Source organism: Lemur catta, chromosome 11, assembly GCF_020740605.2.
Source record: "Lemur catta isolate mLemCat1 chromosome 11, mLemCat1.pri, whole genome shotgun sequence".
Taxonomy (NCBI): domain Eukaryota; kingdom Metazoa; phylum Chordata; class Mammalia; order Primates; family Lemuridae; genus Lemur; species Lemur catta.
In genome coordinates, this window is record NC_059138.1 from 44,680,843 (window position 1) to 44,702,800 (window position 21,958).

The 21,958-nt window shown below is 31.4% G+C and overlaps 1 protein-coding gene across 2 annotated transcripts in view; it reads right to left on the reverse strand.

Annotated features, from left to right (window-relative positions):
• The window catches only part of CACNA2D1 (calcium voltage-gated channel auxiliary subunit alpha2delta 1), a 469,212-nt gene that overhangs the window by 44,631 nt on the left and 402,623 nt on the right, over positions 1 to 21,958 (reverse strand). Inside the window, exons 14-21 of one of the 2 annotated variants that reach the window (XM_045564425.1) lie at positions 21,891 to 21,940; positions 20,607 to 20,696; positions 16,711 to 16,788; positions 14,733 to 14,807; positions 14,384 to 14,458; positions 8,611 to 8,667; positions 6,145 to 6,216; positions 2,325 to 2,386 (exon numbers count right to left, since the gene is read on the reverse strand). In XM_045564425.1, the coding sequence (XP_045420381.1) occupies positions 2,325 to 2,386; positions 6,145 to 6,216; positions 8,611 to 8,667; positions 14,384 to 14,458; positions 14,733 to 14,807; positions 16,711 to 16,788; positions 20,607 to 20,696; positions 21,891 to 21,940 (559 nt within the window). Of the gene's footprint in view, positions 1 to 2,324; positions 2,387 to 6,144; positions 6,217 to 8,610; positions 8,683 to 14,383; positions 14,459 to 14,732; positions 14,808 to 16,710; positions 16,789 to 20,606; positions 20,697 to 21,890; positions 21,941 to 21,958 lie in introns of both variants that reach the window. The other variant, XM_045564424.1, reaches the window with a different exon arrangement.

Sequence of the window (21,958 nt, forward strand, 5' to 3'; positions counted from 1 at the left end):
CACTGATGGCCATGACAGACTTTGGCTGTTATTCTGAATGAGACAGCAAATTATTGGCAGGGGGAGGGGGGTTGAGTAGAGAAATGAAACAATCTACTCAATGGTTTAGATCATTTTTATTACTGTGTAGAGAATAGAAATAAAGATAGAAGATGGAGATATCGATACAAGTAGTTATGTACTTTGCTAGTGGGAGTTTTCTTTGACCACTTCTATTTTTCTCTGGAAAGCAAAGACATCACCTGAGAGAAAATGATGAGAAAGAGTTACACGTTTGAAGAGAGAAGAGATGTGATCAAAAGTCATCTATGAGCACCCTAAATTTACTGGAATATCGAGATCACAAGCACCAGTAAGGCCCACTTGAGGTTAAGAGGTAAATGAATTTTAAGGCCGGGCGCGGTGGCTCACGCCTTTAATCCTAGCACTCTGGGAGGCCGAGGCGGGTGGATCGCTCGAGGTCAGGAGTTCGAGACCAGCCTGAGCGAGACCCCGTCTCTACTAAAAATAGAAAGAAATGATCTGGCCAACTAAAAATATATATAGAAAAAAATTAGCTGGGCATGGTGGCACATGCCTGTAGTCCCAGCTACTTGGGAGGCTGAGGCAGTAGGATCACTTAAGCCCAGGAGTTTGAGGTTGCTGTGAGCTAGGCTGATGCCACGGCACTCACTCTAGCCAGGGCAACAAAGTGACACTCTGTCTCAAAAAAAAAAAAGAAAGAAAGAATTTTAGGAGTTGTATTGGCCAGTGAGTATTCTACTTCAGCCACTTTTAGCTGCATGGGGGCAGGTATGGTGTTGGTAATAATTGGCACTTAACCAAAATTGGCATTTTGCCAAACTGCTGTTTTTGAAACCCGTGATGAAGGGGGTTGTGTTATGTGCAAGAGAGTGAACATAAGGCCCAAGGAATTTCTGCTAAATGAGGAAGGGCACAAGGATATGAAGAGGGCGAGGCAGTAATGAGGAGAGAGGATTGATGGATTTCACATCTACACTGAGTGAAAGGATTGTTGGACTTGGGCTATTAGCAAGAAGAGATGGAAAACTAAAATGCGGTAATCTGAGAGTTAGATAAACAAATCTCAGATTATGAAGGAGTTGCAGACTTGATACTGTAAGAGTTGAAAAACATGACTTTGGACTAGGTGGCTAAGGTAGAGGGATGACAAGATCATTAGACGAGAGGGGAGGTAAGGTATTAGAAGAATCATCAATGTCAGTGCTAAAGTGCGGTCCATGGACTTAGTCCATTTGCAAAGTGTCTATTACCAGCTCATGACCAGTAAAACACAGAAATTGAGAGTAAGCATTTAGAACACTTTACAGCAATTGGACAAACTAATTTTATGTTTGTAGAATCTAATAATAAAAATTTTGAGCTTGTGTTTTTATCTCTGTTAAAATTTATTTTAGTAAATAATTTTTTTTTACTTCATGCCCGTGTGAATATGTCACAGTTTGAAGAATAGTGATCTACGTGAATGTAGGAGACAGTGACAATGAGTCAGAAGCTGAAATCTTACAGGAATGACAGGGAAATGACTATTAAAAGGAGGAATGATGGGTGGTGTGAGCTGGTAACACAAGATTCAAAGATGGGGGTTTTCAGAAAGAATAAAAGAAAATGAATAATGAGGACATATCCGTATCAGCCTCAGTATTATGACGGTGAAGGAAGCAGGACCACGGAGAAAGTGGTGAGTGGGCTAAGAAGAGCGAGCAAGAAAGCGAAGGAAGTGCTCAGCAATTGTTGAAGAATAGAGGATTTCCAAGAGACTGCAGGGCATTAGGCCGTCCAATTTTGCAAAGCCCAGCCAATGGAAAAAATCAGGATATTATAGAACTGTTATTCAGTGGGGGTAACTTACATCAACTAAGCATTTCATATCAGATACTGTGATGATGAGATAAGCTTTATTTTTAGGTTAATTTGCAACCTGAAGGTAAGTAGTATAAACAAAATGACAACGTAAAAGAGGAAGTCAAAGAAGTGATCGCTGAAAATTATTCTGTGAATTTGTCAACATTCATTTCTAATTTAAGTATATAAAACATATACACTTATATCACATATGTTTTCAATTCTAAATTACATATTGTTAGCTTCTTTCTATCTTTTCCATTCTGAATATTAGACTCTATAAATTTAATACCTTTTCATGTTGGAAAAAGTAACTTTTCTATTGAAAATTACATTAAAAATAGTTCATGGAAATGCAAAGACTTAGTATTCATTCATTGGAAAATGGCTATTACAGACTGGAGAGACACTGAACACTCTTTTATACAATACATATAAAAACACAGCTAATTACCTACCTGTAATCTGTGCCATTGACAGGTGTCCATGTGTATGTCCTGTTTCCTTTGTCAATATATCTCTAGAAAAAAGTTTGACATGGTTATTATCACCTTATATTCTGTATGAATTTATATAAAGAGAAGAGCAGAGCAGTAGTACCTACTTATAAATTTTGTGGTCACTGAATATCCTTCTTCACAAATGTATGATCTATTCTATTCTACATTTATTTTGTTATGGAGATGTGTATATAGCAAAATTTTAGGAAAGAAATAAATATGCAAATGATATCAAAACATCAGATGAACCCCATAAATATTACAACTATTATATATCCATAATTAAAACTTTAAAAATTTGTAAAAGAACTTATAAATGCAAGTAGTATATTCTAAATTATCCCCAAAACTTTGAAAAGACATTTCCTGAAAAAGAAATTTTAATAATGAAATAGGACTATGAAACATTTAGACAAGATTCAGCTATTTCCATATTAGAGTATGTTTATGAGTAATTGGCAATATCAGAAAATTATTGCAGCCAGTGAGTCTAGATCCAAATGAATGATTAGCACATTATTTTTTTATTAAGCCATTCTTATAACATTATTATGTATCATAAGAGGCTAATTACTCAGTGTCGTTCAAGGTTCGGAAAACATCTAAATCCATCAGGGAAAAGAAGTACAGAGCTAAATAACTTCATGGATATACAATCTTCTACATGTAGCTACTGAACAATAGTAAACACATTCTCATTCTTTCTTCCATTATAGTGCATAGTGATGGCACATATATAATTTTAATTTTTTTAGTTATCTCTAGCTTCATCATTCTCACCAAAACAACATTTATTGAAGTATTACCTGATGTTAGTTTAGACACTATGTTAAGCACCTTGCAGTCATTATCTCATTTAATCAAAGCCCTGAACTAGATATTTTTGTTTCCCAAAATTTATTCATGAAGAAATAAGTCTTAAAGAGGAAGTTAGGTACTTAAATTGGCAAAAAGCATGATGCCAAATTCATTTTTATAACAAACACACAATGTCACTTCCTTACATCAAAGTTTCAAAATGGCTTGATACATGTGTGTGGCAGGACTGGTGAGTTGAGCAGGTTTTTGGACTAGTAAAATTCTTAAAAGAATTAGAAGAAACAATGTTTATATATTATTACTACTCATAAACGTCCATGGCAAACTAGTGTTGCTCACCAAGTTTATAGTATCAAAAAATAGGATCATATTAGGGAAATAAAAATACCAGATAAGTTTTTCAATACTAGCAGCAGAAATGATCATAATCTTGTTCAGTGTTCAGTTAGCAATAAAATAATCAAATAGACAATTTTAAACATTGTTAGTATCTAATTTTTTAGTCAAGAAATCTATTTTCTAACTGCTTACAAAGTTTGGAATATTCTTAAAATATTTTTTGAGGCAACTGTTATAGAAATAAGTATATTCAATTCCACCATTTTCATTAAATTCCTGCATGAAATAGTACAAATGCATTCTCATTTTAGCCCAACCGTAGTTATAAACAAAAGACTATTGATGGAGTCCATATAATATAGACTATTTTTAGATTTCTACAAATTAGATTCAACTGGGCATAAATTTAAGCAGAAAAGCCTTTAATTCTGTTTTAAACTTAGTAGTAACATTTAAATCAATAAAATATCAGTATAATAAATGAGAGTTTGCATATGTGCATTACGTATTTGATTATTTATTCTATACATTTAATTTTTTTTTGCAAAATAGACTACTGAAAGACATGACCATAAAAAGTGTTTAATAATTAATTTGAGACAGATTTTTGGTGAAAAATAATAAGTCAGATGGGATGAAAGGTTTTGGGGGAAATATTTCATATGGGAGGAATTTAAAATTACTTGCAGTTTATTATACCAAACATTGTGAGATGTGTTAACATTGGAGTTTCCTATCTAACAGATATAAAAAAATGGTAAAAAGTTTAAAAAATTTCCTACAACAAAAAATAATGAACTTCATAGTCAATATGTGACCTCAGCCCATGGCATTTAGCTACTTTGGATAAAACTAAACCAAATAGTATTGTAATTTGAAAGTATCACATCTTAAATATCTCTGCCAAACTCCATGAGCAAATAGAAATATATTTTTGTAAGAAATAAAATTAGAATAACATGTTCACACAATGTTGTAATTGTTTTGATCTTCTATAAAAGAAATAGGGAATGGTGGTAAAATTTGTGTTCATTCAGAGTAAATAATAACTTTTCTTGAAATGAACACATACACATAGAAATCTAGAGGGAAGAACAATATGGTAATTAAAAGTTAGCAACTATACCTATTTATAATAATATATTCAACAGAAAAAAATCCAAAAATTCTAAGATGGAAAAATACAGTTTATAGGTAGATATTAGTCAAAAAAATTCTGCAGATATTAGTCAAAAAAATTCTGCAAAATTACTTTGCAAGCTGAGAAAAGAATGTGCAAAAGTCTAAGTTAAACAGAGTTGAAATTTCAATAGAGACCAAAATTTGTATGTATCTCTCTTTGTGTGCTGGTAATAGGGACTCATAACAATATTAAAATGAGAAAAGCCATCTGATAATGTAGGATCATAAGTAGATCCTAGATCCATTTTAAGAAAGATCTGAGGAACTTGGAAGAAATGTATACATCTAAAAAGAATGAGATTGTGAAGGAAAAGATATAGGTTATATATAATAGCTTAAACTTCCAGGCTCAAAAGCTTCTGATTCACATATATTTTTCAAATAGTCAAACAGTAAATGTCTGTATTTACTCCACATGTGACTGATAATAGAGAGACACACTCCTCATAAACAAAGAAATCTTACATGTCAGCATAAAACAATACAAGCTTATTACATAAACCAGTGATTTATGGGAGTAGTTGTGTTATCGGATGATTTAATTTCAGATTTAAATGTAGGGCAATTATAAAGTATATAAATCATAAAAGAAGATAAATCAAGACAAAAACAAGTAAATAAAAAACTAAAAAATACAAAACAATGTATGGAACTCAACAATTAGAACATGTGCATGAACAAATCATATAAAACATAGCTATTAAATATTGACTTTAATTTTGTATTATTGGCATGGTCTGGGCACAAAATTATATTGTGTGATCTATTTCAGTTCTTGTAATAGATATAATTTTCAAGAATATATTGTTAATAATATAAGAATAAAGAAACATTATTTTATGAGAAGAAAAAAAGTTAAAAATAAATCTTAGGGAAAATATCCCTGCAGCTAAGAAAGTGCCTTATAACTGAAAAATGGTTTACTAGAGACATCCCTATTGTACCAGTATCAATTATTCTTAATATATAGGTTTCTTTAAGAATAAGCCTGGCCACAGAAAGACAAGTATCATGTTCTCACTTCTATGTGGGAGCTAAAAAAGTTGATCTCATAAAGGTAGAGAGTAAAATGTTAGTTACCAGAGGCTGGGAAGGGTGTGTGTTTGGGGTGGGGCTAAGGGGGTAGGTAAAGAGAGGTTGGTTAATGGTTACAAGTACACAGTTAGATAAGGAGTAAGTTCTAGTGTTTGATAGCACAGTAGGGTGACTACAGTTAACAAATATTTGTTATAACGTATATTTCAAAATAGGTAGAATATTTTAGATGTTTACAACACAAAGAAATGATAAATGTTCGAGGTGATGGATATCCTAAGTACCCTAATTTGATCATTGTACATTATATGCATGTATCAAAATATCACAGGTACCCCATAATATGTTCAAATATCACGTATTAATAAAGAAAACGAAAGAACAATCCTGAATCAATTCCTACCTCATCTTGAGATTTAACCAGAGTTCTGAAGGTTTTTTCTCCACTTTCTCCATCTATCATTTTATTTCGAATCTAAGAAAAAATGAAACAATTATTTCATTCTAGGAACCAAACTGACCTGTCAAAGTATTATTATTAAAATATTAGGGTTTTTTTAATACCTTATTTAGAACAGATTGAATAAAAATAGTAGGTTGGTTTTACCAGTAATTACAGCTGTTCTCTGGGATTTTCTTTTTCTTTTGTTTTTTTTTTGAGACTGGGTCTTGCTCTGCTACCCAGGCTAGAGTACAGTTGCATCATCATAGCTCACTGCAACCTTCAACTCCTGGGCACAAGCCTCCCACCTCAGCCTTCCAAGTAGCTAGGACTACAGGTGCACACCACCACACCTGGCCAATTTTAAAATTTATTTTTTTTAAGTTTTTAAAATTTATTTTAATTTTTTGTAGAGATGGGGTCTTGCTATGTTGCTCAAGCTGGTCTTGAACTCCTGGGCTCAATCCATAATCCTGCCTTGGCCTCACAAACTGCTAGGATTACAGGCATGAGCTCCTGGCCATGGGAATTTTTTTTAAATTTACCATATTATAGTCATTGTACATTATTTTAACACATTTACTGCCACACTAGAAAAACATTTTTTTTCCTTGGGGCCAGCAGTTACATATGCTTCATGAGGCCCAGGCTAAGAACTAGCATGAGTTAAATACAACTCATATGGCAATTAATGTGTTAACATAAAAAAAACACCCTTAACAAAGCCTTTCTAGCCAGTCATTAATTTTTGAAACATAATTAACAAAAGAATGATCAATTACCTTATGGGCTGGTCATTTTTAAGTGACAAGTAGTCACTGAGAAATAGAAATGCATATGTATGTACAGAATTAGCATATAATATGGAATACTGCATATTTCTGCCTCACACAAATAATCAGTTTCATGTGAGAAAAGATTTAAGAGTACTCTTTATATTTTTTAGTTTTTATCATATCTGGCAGTATAAAAATATCTAAATAAGTGATAGAGAAAATGATAAAACACCTACTTGAATTTAATATAACATAATTTTTAGTCTCCTTAAGGAGAATTTCCCATATTTGTAAAAATAGGCAAGGTCATATTTATTTACTAAATATTCCAGTCCAATGGAAATTCTCAGAATTTTCCTTATTTTTTATTTTATGTAACTGTACCAGTGTTTTACTTTTGGTTTTTGGTAGCTGCAGATAAGTGAACTAACTTGGTATGACAAAAGAAGTAATTTGAATTAGAAAAATATGTGATTACTCTAATGTAGTTAAAATATTTGCATCTGAAAGTAAGGAATAGATAACAGCTTCTAATGTAAGTTGAGTGTCTACTTATGAGGCACTCAAAAATAATAAAGACTTTACCATAACCTGACCCTTTGTTAAGCTCTCTCTCTATATTATTTCATTCAATCACTATAATAATTGATTGAGAGGAAAATGAGGCTTAGAGAGACTAAATAGGATCATTATGGCACTCAGTGGGAGACTAGACACCTAGCTTGTCACCATTACTTTATCCTACTTTATCATGTCAAATATTTTACAACAAACATTCATTAATCACCTGAAACACCCCAGCACTAGGCTATAGTCTAGGCTAATTATAATAAATTATTAAATTGTATTGTTCTACAATGAGGGCATAGAAGTGTAAAATGTGTAGATCAAGTGCAAATTAAAATACACTGTGACAAGTTATTACAAAAGATATGGTGGCTTTTGCATAGAGAGGAGTTAAGCCACCTAGGAAAATCCTAAGAAATCTGTTCTTTGAAGTACAACAGCCTGATTCTGCTACTTATGAAGCTTAGTAACTGTAGACAAATTATTTAACTTCTCTGTACCTCAAATATATCATCATTACAACAGGTGTTATAATATGTAATAATAAATAGTAATACCTCTTTCAAAGGCTCTTGAGAATCCTTGATGACCATATATCATGTACTTAACAAATATTATTGTAATGTTTATTAATATGATTATGGAAGACACCCTCAGAGGAAATGATATGCAAATTTGGTTTTGAAATAAAATAGAAATTTGCTGAGTAAAGAGTACTAAGGCAAACATGGCAGCTTCTCTCCTCATGTTGCACAGCATGTGGTTGGGTAGTTGGATCCTTGCCTCCATTTCTAAGATTTTTATTGAAATTTACAAGTTATACTTTTATTGAAATAGTTACAATATCTCTACCATTGAAAAGAGAAAGAAAAAAAGTTAAGGTCACAATCAACTTAAAATATTTATTCCTTTTCATACGATCTTTTGGATGAGACAGCCTAGGATCTAGCAATTTTTAAAGACAAAGAATATTCAACCTAATAGACAGCCTAACACAATATAGTTGCTCAACAAATACTTGTAGGATGGATGAATGCTAGCATCTGAGCCGAGGTACTGTTTTACCCTTACTGATTACACTCACCTCCACTTTAATATCATTCTCTAACTCTGCATCAAGGAAATCCAATGTTACTGGCTCCTGAGATTTGGGGTTCTACATAGAAAACAATAATAATTAAGTACATACAACATTATAAAATGATGCTGTGTACAAACAATTCAGTAGGTATCAGTGAAATTAATTCTGTAAAAACTACTTACCTAAGAACACAAAAATTACTTCCTTTACACATTAATAATTGTATAAAGGTATCTTCTTTCACATATATATGAAACTAAACAGCCAGAGCTAGAGATTGTGCTTTTAAGTTCAGCAATTTTTAAATCAATCATCACCTGAAGATAGACTCATTTTGAGTGCTGTATTAGATACCGCACTTACAAATCACAAGTTCTATGGGACTATGACTTTTGACGATCCATTCACAACTTTCTTTTCTTAGCATGGAAAAAGGGCAAAATAAAGCCACTTGGGTAACTTATTTGGCAATAAAATAAAGGCAATTATAGAAGCATACTTTTTATTTGTATTCTTTGAAGAAATAAATTGAGAAAATGTTTGAAAACCATGTTTGGATTTGTTAAGTAAAACAAACTCTTTTAAACCTATTCTTCCTTCCGAAAATGCATAATGGAAAGATGCAAGTTTGCTTCATATATTTGGATCTCAGAAATTTTATGAGATATTTTAATAATTCCAATTAAGTCAAGATTTTATAAGGTAAAATTTGTGGTCAAGTCATAAGACTTTAATTAAGATTAGCTATTGTAATTAAGATCTTACTAGAATAATAACCCCTGGGTTCACCAAATATTTCCTATTTTAACACCTACTGCTTCTTGCTGATATGTAATAATAAAGTTCACTGTGGAGCACAACAGATTATTTATTCATACGATTTTATCAAATGATACTGTTACTCTGGAAAAGTTATCTCATATGGGATTATTTCAATTTCTCAATCACAAAATGAAGACTTATTGAACTATTTGATAAACAAAATACATTCATTCCCTTATAATACTTGCTAAGAAATATAACACGTCATACTAAAATTTCAAAGTTCACTAGAACAATAAAATTATAATAGGTATAAATGATTTTATAATTGTAAAAATTTTAAAAACTGGATTTTGATGTTTATTAAAATAAATATCCAAATATGATAATTAAATATCAGTAGCAAATGTAAATTATGCTGGATTAGTACAAGGGTCATGGGAATTTCAATAGTATCAGCCTCACAGGCTCTTCCAAAAGATGTTCAGATCATCACTGTATCTTAAACACTGTTTTAGGAGGACAGACTTCCCAAGACAATAATTTAAAATGTATTCAAATTAAGCATATCCTATTTAGATGCAGAATGATATAGTATACAGGGCATATATTTATTTTATAATTATGACAAAAATGCCTTCCTTCAAAGAGTAACTCATTTAAAAAATGAAAATTTTTGATTATGAAAAATTTTGATAAATGAGGATTCTTAAAAGCAAATTAAAAAATATATATCAGGTGTGTCTGGCACTTTTATTGAAAAAATATTCACTGCTTAAGCACTCTATTACTCTAGTCAGAGGGTTCTATAATATTGAAAATACATATTAGATTTTTTAATGGTGAAATTGTTTGGACAGCATCTTACTGCCTCAGAGGCAAACAGTCATTTGAAATGTAGCATATTTCAATAGAAAAAAATAAAAGCCAATATTGAAAATCTTTCTAATCCTTTGTTTAAATAATGAAACGTAAAGAGTCCCTAACAAAAGGATACTCCCAAGCTTATAATATTATTCAGACTTGCTTATTTAAGGTCCCATAAATAATGAAAGAAACCATTTCACACAAACACCAAGATATCAATGTTAAAATTTTGCAAAACTTTCACTGCAAAACAAAGGCAAAATAATCAAAATAAGAAATATAAACAGAAATAACAATATTTATCTTACATGCAATGGATAATGCATAGCATGACCAGACCCAAACAGCATGCATGGAGGAGGCATTATCAGGAAGAATTGTCAATATGAAGATCATGTCCCAATCCAACATATAAAGACACAGAGAAGAAAATAAAATCATAAAAGAAAAATGTCAATGCATAACTTGTACTTTTTAAATGGCAATCTGGCTGACCATTTTTTAAAAGACCCATCACAGGTTTAGAGACTGAAAAATTCAAAAGCACAGTTTTCTAATAAGAAAGTACCAAGAGAGGCTAAAGAACTGAAATCTAGTCCCTGTATGCCCATTACTTTTGTTTAATATTCTAAATACAAGATAGAGTGCAATGTTAACAAATTTTAAATTGAAATAACTAGTAGTTAGTATTATTACAAATACTACATAGTTCAAAAAATATTCCCCAAATTGAGAAGTCTTGTGTGGTTGCTAGTTTGCCATTTAGGGTTTTCTTAGAATGAAAACAAAAATAAAACAAACCGTTTTCAGTTTGTTTATTTTTTAATTATATCGTAATAGTTACATGCAATAGTTAAGGTTGCTGCAAAAATAAAAATTCACTAAAATGCACGACTGCCAAAAGTATAATTTAAGATAATACATAAAAAGAAACATGCAAGGAGAGTAACAAAACAATTTAATATATGAAGAAAGGCATAAACATAATTTTAAGCTCTATAGGAATCATGAAAGATATGAAGACTTTCATATGCAACAACATGAAATCAGATTATCATAGAATTCTAAGCCTGGAAGGGAACTAAAGTTTCTCAACTCGTCCAATGGCTCTGCACTTTAGAACAAACTGAGAAGTTTAAAAATTATTCAGAGGCCTGGGTCGTATCACTGGCCAAATAAAATCAGAATTTTCAGGAAATGCAGCTGGGGATTGATATATATATATATATATGTGTGTGTGTGTGTATATATATATATATATATATATAATTTCCTAGTTGAAAAAACAATGATTAGTTCAATTCTACTGCTTTTCAAATGAAGAAGCTGAAGTATAACAGGGTTTAGTGAACTACTCAAGGACGCACTGGTGGCTATTAGAACTAAACTAGAACTCGGTTCTATTAATTCATCTATCTCTTCTTAATATCACACTACTGCTCTATTATAATGTCACCAACTTTTTAAAAGAAATGGTAGGCTGATCTATAAAATATTACGTAATGTTGAACTCCTTTGAAATTCTGAAATTCTCTTACTAAGCTGTAGAAAGTATCCTTTTATGCTGATTTTTCAGTGTGAGTAGAGAAATATGCACACTTATGATAACCTTGAAGTTTTGTTGCCAACAGAGAAAATGTTTTGCAATAAGTTTGCCAGGCAATAAAAATTCACACTATTTAACTGCAACTTTGGACATTTTTAGTTAGCTGAAGGAGAATTTCTCTAACTTCTAATCCAAAATTATACTTTTAGAAATTCAAAGAAATTTTAGCTCAACATTTGTGGTTTATGGAAACTGTCACCAAGGAATTGCCTTTTTATTTCCACTTAGAAGTCAGTTTTACAAGCAAATTGTTAGGATCACACCGATTTAACATTGATTTCACAATACTTAATAACATTCATTTTTCAGAAGCCATCTCATTATGATTACTCTGATTGTTAACATTATCATTACATAATTAACTTAGCGATCTTGAATTAGCTAATGCATACACTTTACCGTCATTAATAACATTTTTGCTCCAGTTTATTGAGAAATGATGCTCATCTGCATCTCATGCTCTGGAAGCTTAATGTCAGGAAAGGCAGCTTTAATCATAAGCTTTAAGAACAGAAGCTTAATTTCAACTCTGATTTAGCAAATTTGAAAGCACTGCTAAGTCTACCTTCATTCACAGTTACCTGGACATTAGGTCTCCTTTTTCTTAAATTAATTGTTGGTATACCTACACCAATAGGCTGAAGCAACAGAAAAATGGTAATTGATCATAATGCATATAAACATAAGTAAGGGTTCTATCCTATAATCAATTTTGGTCAGGTATTTCCTTGATCAGAAACAGGCCTGATCTACTTAGAATTTAAAATATTTGGTAGGTATAGAGTTCACGATGAGTCAATACATAAAATGAAAGTTTAAAACTATTTTAAGTAAATAAAAACTGTCATGCTAATAAAAATTCATCTTTTAAGCAAAATGACTGACAATGCTTTCTTTTTCTAGAAAAGTATATATTTGGGAAATGCAAAAAATGGTTGTCTCAGGTAATTTTTTCCACTGATTAAAAAAAAAGAGAGAGAGAGAAATAGGAATTATTACAATTTACATGACCCAAATGTATAAAATATAAATATCGTTAATGTACATCCCCAATTCATATGTTGAAATCCTCATCCTCAAAGTTGGTAGTATTAGGAGATGCGGCCTTTGGAAGGTGATTAGGTCATGAGGGTGGAGCCCTCATGAATGGGATCAGTGCCCTTATAAAAGAAGCCCTAAGGGGACTCTTTGACCCTTCCTCCTCCATATGCAGTTAGAGTCAGAAGATGGTTCTCTATGAGGAAACAGGCCCTCGCCAGACACTGACCTGTCCATGCCTTCATCTTGCACTTCCCAGCCTTCAGAACTGTGAGATATAAATTTCTGTTTTTTTGATAAGTCACCCAGTCTACAGCATTTTGTTAGAGTAGCCTGGAGAAACTAAGACAACTATGATAGGATATTAAATAGTTTTAAACATTTGAAATTTGTGCTTTTGTTTTCTGAAGTAATAACAAATGTTATACCTGTGGAACTAATGGAAAATTCAACCATAACCCTGTAGATTTATTTTAAATATTAACCTCTCCAACACAGATTATGCATAATTTCCTATACAGTAAATATTTCTTAGAATTGATCAAAATGAGATATCTAATGGATAGACCTAGTCTTGTTAATTTCAATGACACTAAATGGAAGAAATGCAAAATACATTTTGGAATAAAGCAGGTTTTACAATTCAACATTTGTCAAAATGTGGTCATGGTGGCAGTAGCATACTTTGAGAAAATAAATAATGATTTCTTAGAAAAGTTGATAAGTGAAAAGTTCATAGTTATTTTATTTACTGATATTCTGGGCTTTTTAAAGGGCATTCATCCTACCTTCTACAAATTACACAATTATACTGAAACATTTTGAATTAAGATTGCAGGATCAGGAAGAAAACACAAGGCATTGAGCATGGAATACTTGTATAACATTAGACTTTTAGCTTGTTAAAATAATAATGAGTACTATGGACATAGCTTTCTTTTCCTTCATTTGTATTAATGAATTTCTAAAAAAATAAAATTAATTTTGTTAGCATACTAGGTGTTACCACATGGTCCTTTGTATTTGCCAATTTCCAAAACAGTTTTCTTATACTATATCATCCTTCTATGAGGTTCTTGTACCTTCTGAGAGATGGAAAGCAGAGATAATTACCAGAAGAGAAGGGCAATGGAAAATGTGGACTAGCCATAGAGGGACCTTACTGATGTTTATCAGTTTCACACCATGTCTGGAGCAATATCCTTCATGTACCACACAGCCTCAAAGTTGAAAGTGGGATATATGAAATTGGAGCTCAGGAGGTGATAATGGCTGTCTTTGAGACAGGAATATTAGTTCAGCTAAATTGGTAGGAGAAAATGAAACTCCTTTCACACTTTCATATATTATTAATATAAGCTGTGGTCTTGTCATCTGAGATCCACATTACAGACTGTTCTTTTATATCTAGTGCTATATAGTGAATTTTCAAACTATTCTATTAAGAACTTTAATCATTAATTTTACAAAACAAAAATCACTATAAACAAATTATATACCTACCTTTGGCTGAAGATTTGGATGTAATAAAACATAACCATTAGGATCGATTGCAAAATAATAGCCATTGGGACACAGCTGAAAAATAATCAAAAAGAGATTAGAGATCCATGAGTCATAAGTGGAAATCTACATTTAAAAAAAATTATTTATTAAATACACATTTTATAGCATGTTGAAGGGTAACACTACAGTATCATCACATTTTATTTTAAGGATGGTTTTTAACATTTAGTTCATTTGCTAAGATAACTGCACATAATTTTTGAGGATGACTTAAGTGCTCACAGGCACACTAAATGAGTAGAGTTCTAAAATAGAAAAGGTACCAAAACAGTAAATTGCATCTTACTGTAAAACGTGGTGTCAGTCTTTTAATGTCTTCCAAAGACACGTCGACTCCCATCACACCAAGAATCAGCTGGTTCTATAATAAGATAGCAAAAAGTTAGTGCATTTTATACCAAAATTTTACATATTTCTACACAATTGTCATATGTTCATCTTTTTGCTTTGATAATGGTTGTATTCCATATTAATTTAAACATATACACAGGGTGAGGCATTTTTGGTGTCAATTGACATGGATTCTCAGTTTTGTTTTCTACAACTTTATCATCATCATTAAGTTGGCAAAGGAAATCTTGATGATTGGAACTAAAATAAAAAAGATTTGTAAACATTTTTATGTGATGCTTCATGTACCCTTTTCTTCTAATATTTATTTCTACCGCTGTTGTACAGTCTGCAGTTCTAGCTGTGGATGTGTGTTTATGAATGTGAGTATAGACTGATTTTGTGGTTTACTATTAATACAATAAAGAAACCACAAGAATGTCCAACTTAAAGATTGTAAAATGTGGAATAAGAACACATTGGATTTTTGCTGAAGATGGTACCTGTGTATAACTATTCCGAAAGTATATGACCTTACTGGTAATAAAATCCTCAAAACACAGTTTCCAGTTGCTGCTAATAACTTCTAAATGCCCAAAAACTACCATTATACTTTTAGTTGTAGGTTAATGAGGTTGTGTTGCAAATTGCTATCATAATCATCTATGGAACATAAACAGACACATTGTGTTAAAATGTTGAGTTAGGAATTTTTGTTTCACAGGGAATTATATAAATTATAAAATATAAATTGAAATGTGTTTACAAAGAAAATTATAAAATCTAGTGCATAGTTAAAAAAACACTTAAACCTTCTGTAGGTGCAGATAGAGTGCGAAAGTTACATCAAAAACTATGTTCTTTTCCATGAACCAACCCTTACTCTGAGCAAAAACTCCCCAATTAAAGCAAGCTCTTAGACTGACATGGCAAGATTTGTAAATACATATGAAGAGTTAGAGAATTACTCCTTTATGAGTTACAATATTTAGAACCCATAGATACTTTAAAATGGTAATGGACCCCACCAAAGAGAAATAACTAATGTTTTCTATGGCCACATTTTTAACATAAAGAATTCAACTGAGATTTATAATAACTAGACAAACAATGTTTAAGTGCAATAGACTTCATTAAACCATAAACTGGAATTAAATATCCACTCAAATCAGGAATATCACCTACGTTATAAAATAGGTTTCCAGTACTAAAAAATCTTAACTTCTGCAGTCTTACATTCCTCTGAATTAAGCTAAAAAATACAAATGTAATCCTATGTTTAAATCAAAGTATTTAACAAGTAAGAAATAAAGTAAGTACAAGATATACATTTTCAAAACTTTTAAGAAGGTGATAGCATTTTATAGCACTGAAAATATTACCAGTGCTATAGAAATTAAGTACTTTCATGAAATTATTTTTACTGTATCTTAAAAAATAGAAAAAAAACACCAAAGAGAACTATTAATTTAAATTAGATCCTTAAGTTACATGATAATTAAAAACTATTGTTTGGGATGCAGGGACTGATTCAATACATATACCCATATACATCTGATACAAACATCACTATGGTTTTGGTCTTTGGAGTTTTCTTTCTGAACTCCATGAATATCTCAGATGCATTTTTAAAATATGCACATAATATTACTGTCCATTTATCATGTAATTACTCCCAGAGGCTGACTTTGTGTTCTCATCGGGTCATGGTTAAGTAGAGCTAAGTTGAGTCTTGGCTCTAGGGCAACAGAGAGCTTGACCCCTGTTTCCTTTTTCCCAGGTGGTTATCGCTTAGGCAGCTGTTGCCTTTGACCTCTGGCCGTACAAGACAGTTACATTCTATGTATTATCTTATAGAAATATCTTATTCACATTGGGCTTCAATGTCACAGTTTATCACTTATTATTATTAATTTTATCTATTAATTTTTAACCTTTAAGTTTGTCTTATTTTCAGTTTGGCTGGTTACGTTGAAGACCGGAAGAGTTCCAGTAATGACAAGTCCCAGTTCCTAAAAATAGATTCAGAGAGAAAAAGCAAACGCAAATTACAATTTAAAATTTGTCTTGTTGCCATAGTCTTTGGTATCTGACATTGCATTTTATAGTTACTTTATAAAGAGTCAAAAAAACTAGTAACTAATTCTGAATATCTATTAATGTTTATTTTTTAAAAAACCAGTGAAAATGTCTTGGAAATAATCTATTAGGCAGGACCTATTAGTCATGTAATATCCAAAATAATGCTCTAAGAGAGAATTACAAATAACTTAAAATGAAAGATAATCAACTTACACAGTCAAAAGACTAAGCATTTCAGTAACCTTGACTCCCCTATTCACAGTGATATTTCACCTAATATCAGGGCCTCCATAAGAATGGTGATATTAAAATATTATTTTAAATGATTTATTTACCTTCCTCTTTGTAGCTTCATTCTTAATTTTTTTAATGCCCTAAGCCAAAGACTTCATTCTAAATCACAAATGTTCAGCTAAATAACATGATAAATAGAAGAAACACGCCATTGATATTGTATTTCTGAGATATCCTAGGTAAATGCTATGCTGTTCAAAAGAAATAATATTACTTCTAAATAGCCCACAAATAGTACTTTTTGACAAAGTAAAATGATGTAAAAAAGACAACTGCAAGCATCAAATATGAAAGGCTAGTCATGGTGCAGTTTAGCATAACAAAAATTATTCATCTTATTAATAATCAGCATAAAGAATTTCATATATTAATCTATGGACATTAGTTGAAATAAACCAATTTTCAAGTCAGAGTTTGCTTTTTATATTACTAACATTTACAGCCATTACCTATATATATAAAAATATATAAATATAAAAATATGTATATAAAAAACCACTATTTCATGTCAAAACTACATTTTCAACAAAGTCACAAAATAATAATTTTTAAATTATTGCTTGAAATTTTGAATTTGCTAAGATGGAGAAAATATTAGCAATTTTCTTGTGAGTAATGATTCCAAGTCCAAATCTGATAAACTGTGTTCTGATTCCAGAAACAACACAGCCTCAGGGAGAAAATGTCTTAGAGAGGCTGTGGTTTATAATTGTTCACGCAGGAAGCCCAAACATAACAGAAACTGAATTAGGGAGGAGGGACTATCACAGAGGGGTCTCTTGCAGAACAAGATACCAAATTATCTGGGACAAACAAAGAAACAACCACATGTAATTGGGTGCATGATGACATACACATTGGCTCTTTAGTCCCAGGCAAGAACATCTGACAATGAAAATATACTTAAATAAGTATGTAAATTATTATTCCCCATGAAAACTTTTGATCTCAATAAAGTCAGGCTATAAACTAATTCATAATAGTGGTATCCAAAACATAATTCCATGAAATTCCTTTTTGTGAGCATTCTATTAGATTATAATTTATAAGCATAGTTTTTAAAATGCTACCATGGCATAAGACAAGGTATATGTGGATGTAATCTTTTTATCACTTTTGCATTTATACAGAATACCATAATTTCTTCTAAAAATGCTATGTTATATACCCTGAAATGAAATACTAGATTACTAACAGATTTAAAACAGTTACGAATGAACTCATTCGTGCCCAACTTCCTTTTTTTTTCCCTTCATTTATTAAGCAGACCAAAAGATTATACTCTATTCCTGAGCACTGCACATGTCTCTAGAGAATAAAAAGAGAAATAAAACAAGATTTCTGCCTCTTGGAATTTATTTGATATTTATTTCCTAGAGGTCAACTCTTGTCATACTTCTCTTTTTATATAAAGAGCCTCACTTTATCTTCCAATGAAAATGAACTCTCTACAATATTGTCCCAGTCTTGTTTCTGTCCTTATCTCCCATTACCTCCAAAAGTGAACAGGGTTATCATTCCTTCAGCATGCCAGTACTTCCTCAAATTTTACACTATACCTGCTTTGTGTGATTTCACTTCTCACGACCAATTGCAGAAACCTTACTTTGACTCATAAAATGTCTCCACTTTTTTTTTAACCACACCTCACTCTACCTCCAAATATATGACTTCTTTATTTTGAAATTCCAGAGATCTTAAGAGTTTTTCTCATTATATTTATTATATTTGATCTTAAAATATTTTTACCTTTTCCTTCTTAATACAACTATTAATTTGACCAACATATATTTTGAATCTGCTGTGTGCAGAGATTATAAACTAGAAATACATGATGGGTCACTTATCATTCTTAAACCAGTAAAAAAGAATGCTTTCTGTGTCCAATGAATAGTCAATTCATGTGCCCCATTTTTTTTCTTTTTTCATATTTAGTTTCTGCTTGGAGAACAGCACATTTAGAACCAACATTTCCTCCTAATGTCATTTGTACTATCAGTAAGAGCCTTACCAGCAATGCAGACATACTGGTTAATGAACTTCTGGTCATAGGAAATACAACAGGGCATAATTATTGACTCCTCCTATCACACACTGTCCTGTGATGGATTTGAAAAAGTAAAATATTTTGACCATGGCTTTAGATGTCCATGTGACCTTAAATAAATATGTGATGTCAAGAAGGAGCACTGGCTAGTAATTTTAGCAAGGGTTTGAGGTAAGCAAGCTTTACTTTATCTTTCTTAGCATGCAAGGCTGCTGTTAAAAGTCCCTATTTTTCTTCTAACTTCCTGTATATGTTTATTTTATAAGAACCAAATGATAAGTAATTCTAAACGGAATATATTTTGCCCTACGGGTTCATCATTGCATTTAGAAAAGTAGTTAGAGCACATAACTGAACTCCAAGTAGGGAAAAGGGTTATTGAATCAGCATTTACTTTTTAGGACTTAGTATTTTGATTCTCTCCAAATACATAATTTTAGTAAATCATTACTAAAGTCTTCTCATTAAGATTAAGCATATGAATAAATCTTGTGTGATTATTATTTATAACTTTCATGTCATGAAAGTAAAAATTACATAAAAAGAGATTTTTCAACTTCAGACCTATTGACATTTTGAGTTGGATAAGTGTCGTGTGTATGTGGAAGGCAGCTGTCCCGTGTATTAGAGGCTGATTAGCAGCATCCCTGGCCTCTATCCACTGCATGCTAGTAGCTGCCCTTCCCCCCAGGCTATGACAATCTAAAATGTCTACCAATATGTCCAAATAACTTGTGAGAGACAAAATTACCCCAAGTTGAGAGCTATTGCTCTAAAATACAATGGAATACAGGTACTAACATGTTATTTCACACCACATTCTATCACCTCAATGGCATATGTCCATAAAAATGTCTGGAGTTGAATCTAATACAAGAGATTATATATGAAGAGGTGAGTAGGTTTGTGATGATTTCAATGCAGGATAAAATTTTTGCCTATCTGACTGCATGTACTTCTGAGTTTTGGTGGGTCTGGCTACAGTTGCGGAGGCTAAACATGCTTCTACTAGGTGGCCTACTTTAAAAGTATTTTCTTCAAAATTCTTGTTCAAAATCTGCAGAAATAGTTTCTAATTCACATGACTTTCAGCATTGTTTTTAACATTAAAAATTCAAAGTTATCTAAATGCCCATAAATTCAATATTCTAGGTTAGAAATTCTATGTTCTCAATAGATCAAGTAGAAAATAAAAATACTACTACTTTACATTTGTGGTTCTCTACTATGTACTTACAAATCTAAATTTCTATGTAAATAATCTAAATTCTAGTAAAGAAGCTTGTGACAGAAGGAATTTTAGCAAGGGTTTAATGAAGAGGAAAAAAGAAGTGTCACCTAGAAAGAAGTAGAAATGCTGTTTGCTTTTGTCATGACAGTCTTTGGTTGAACAACTCAACCTCTTACCAGTGCATCGAGGTACACATTTGTCCACTGGACTTGCTTTGCTTTGTCTCCTGCTAAAACCATTGGTCTTCCCAAAACATCCAAATATTCCTATTTATGAAAAAAAATTGTGGTTAAGACTAGGAATGCTGATTTGAAAAAACAGATCTCCACAGAGGAAAACATACTCTAGAGTTAAAAATGACTATGGAATCAAAATTATTGAGAGTGAGTATATAGTCATTTAAGTCTTACTTTGAGCGCTCCATAAGTGGTATGGCTACATATTTTGAATCAACAATATTTGACTTATTTATGCAATATATGTACCCCAGTTTTTTCTAGTAACAATCAGAACATTGTTTTTCTGAGTTACAGCCAATGATAAACGTTCCTTGTGAATTGTTTCACGTTAATCTAAACTATTTAAGGCCGTGTGATTTACTGCATGGAATTGCACAAATTTGAAATAATAAAGCAGCCACATACTTCCTTTCATATCACAGATTGTTTGGCTGAAATTCAAAACTACATTTAAGCACATCAAAAAATAAATAAAATACTATGCCAAATCCAGACATCAGATACAAATGCAGCTGCTGTTTCATTTCAACATTCAATGTATTCAGTATTCATTCCACAAATGCAATGTTATTTATGCTAAATTTTGACTTAGTCTATTTTATAGATCCTTTGCTATGTTTAAAACTGAGCAATGATTTTAATAGTAATTTGTGAATAGTAAAAAATAATATATATTTAAATGAATTTATTTCTTCAGAAAGTTACTTAACAGGCATGTTTTCAACTGAATGATGTTAGAAAAATCATCTCCTCATTGTAACTTAATTTTAAACAGATAAATAAATCCACAGTGGTTACTTGGGAAGTATCTAAATTCCAACTCAGTCCCTGTATAATTTGTCCAGAATAATTATTGTGTAATTTTCCTTGTGGTACCTACAATCTGAAGGAACTCCTTTAAATTACATGCAATAGAACAAAGTTCAAATTACATAAGATGAGACTGTTGATTAATTTTGTTCATTTTCTATGATGTTTTTAACATCTGAGAATAACATCATGCTCATATTTACTTTTTTTTTTACATGAGTTTTGGATGTTTAAAAACACTTGAAATGTTAATGAAATAAAACCAATACATTACCATGATACTCAGCATTTTAATATAAATGTAATATTATGGATTCTTTTAACTTATACCTATTTTCTCCACATTGGTCATATTTAAACCAGAAAAGAAATATGTTATTCTTTGAAAAAATAAGTTTTAAATAACCGTACCTGAGTATTGATTCTTATTGCTCCAATGGAAGGAATTTCATAATAATAACCTGAAATATACATACATA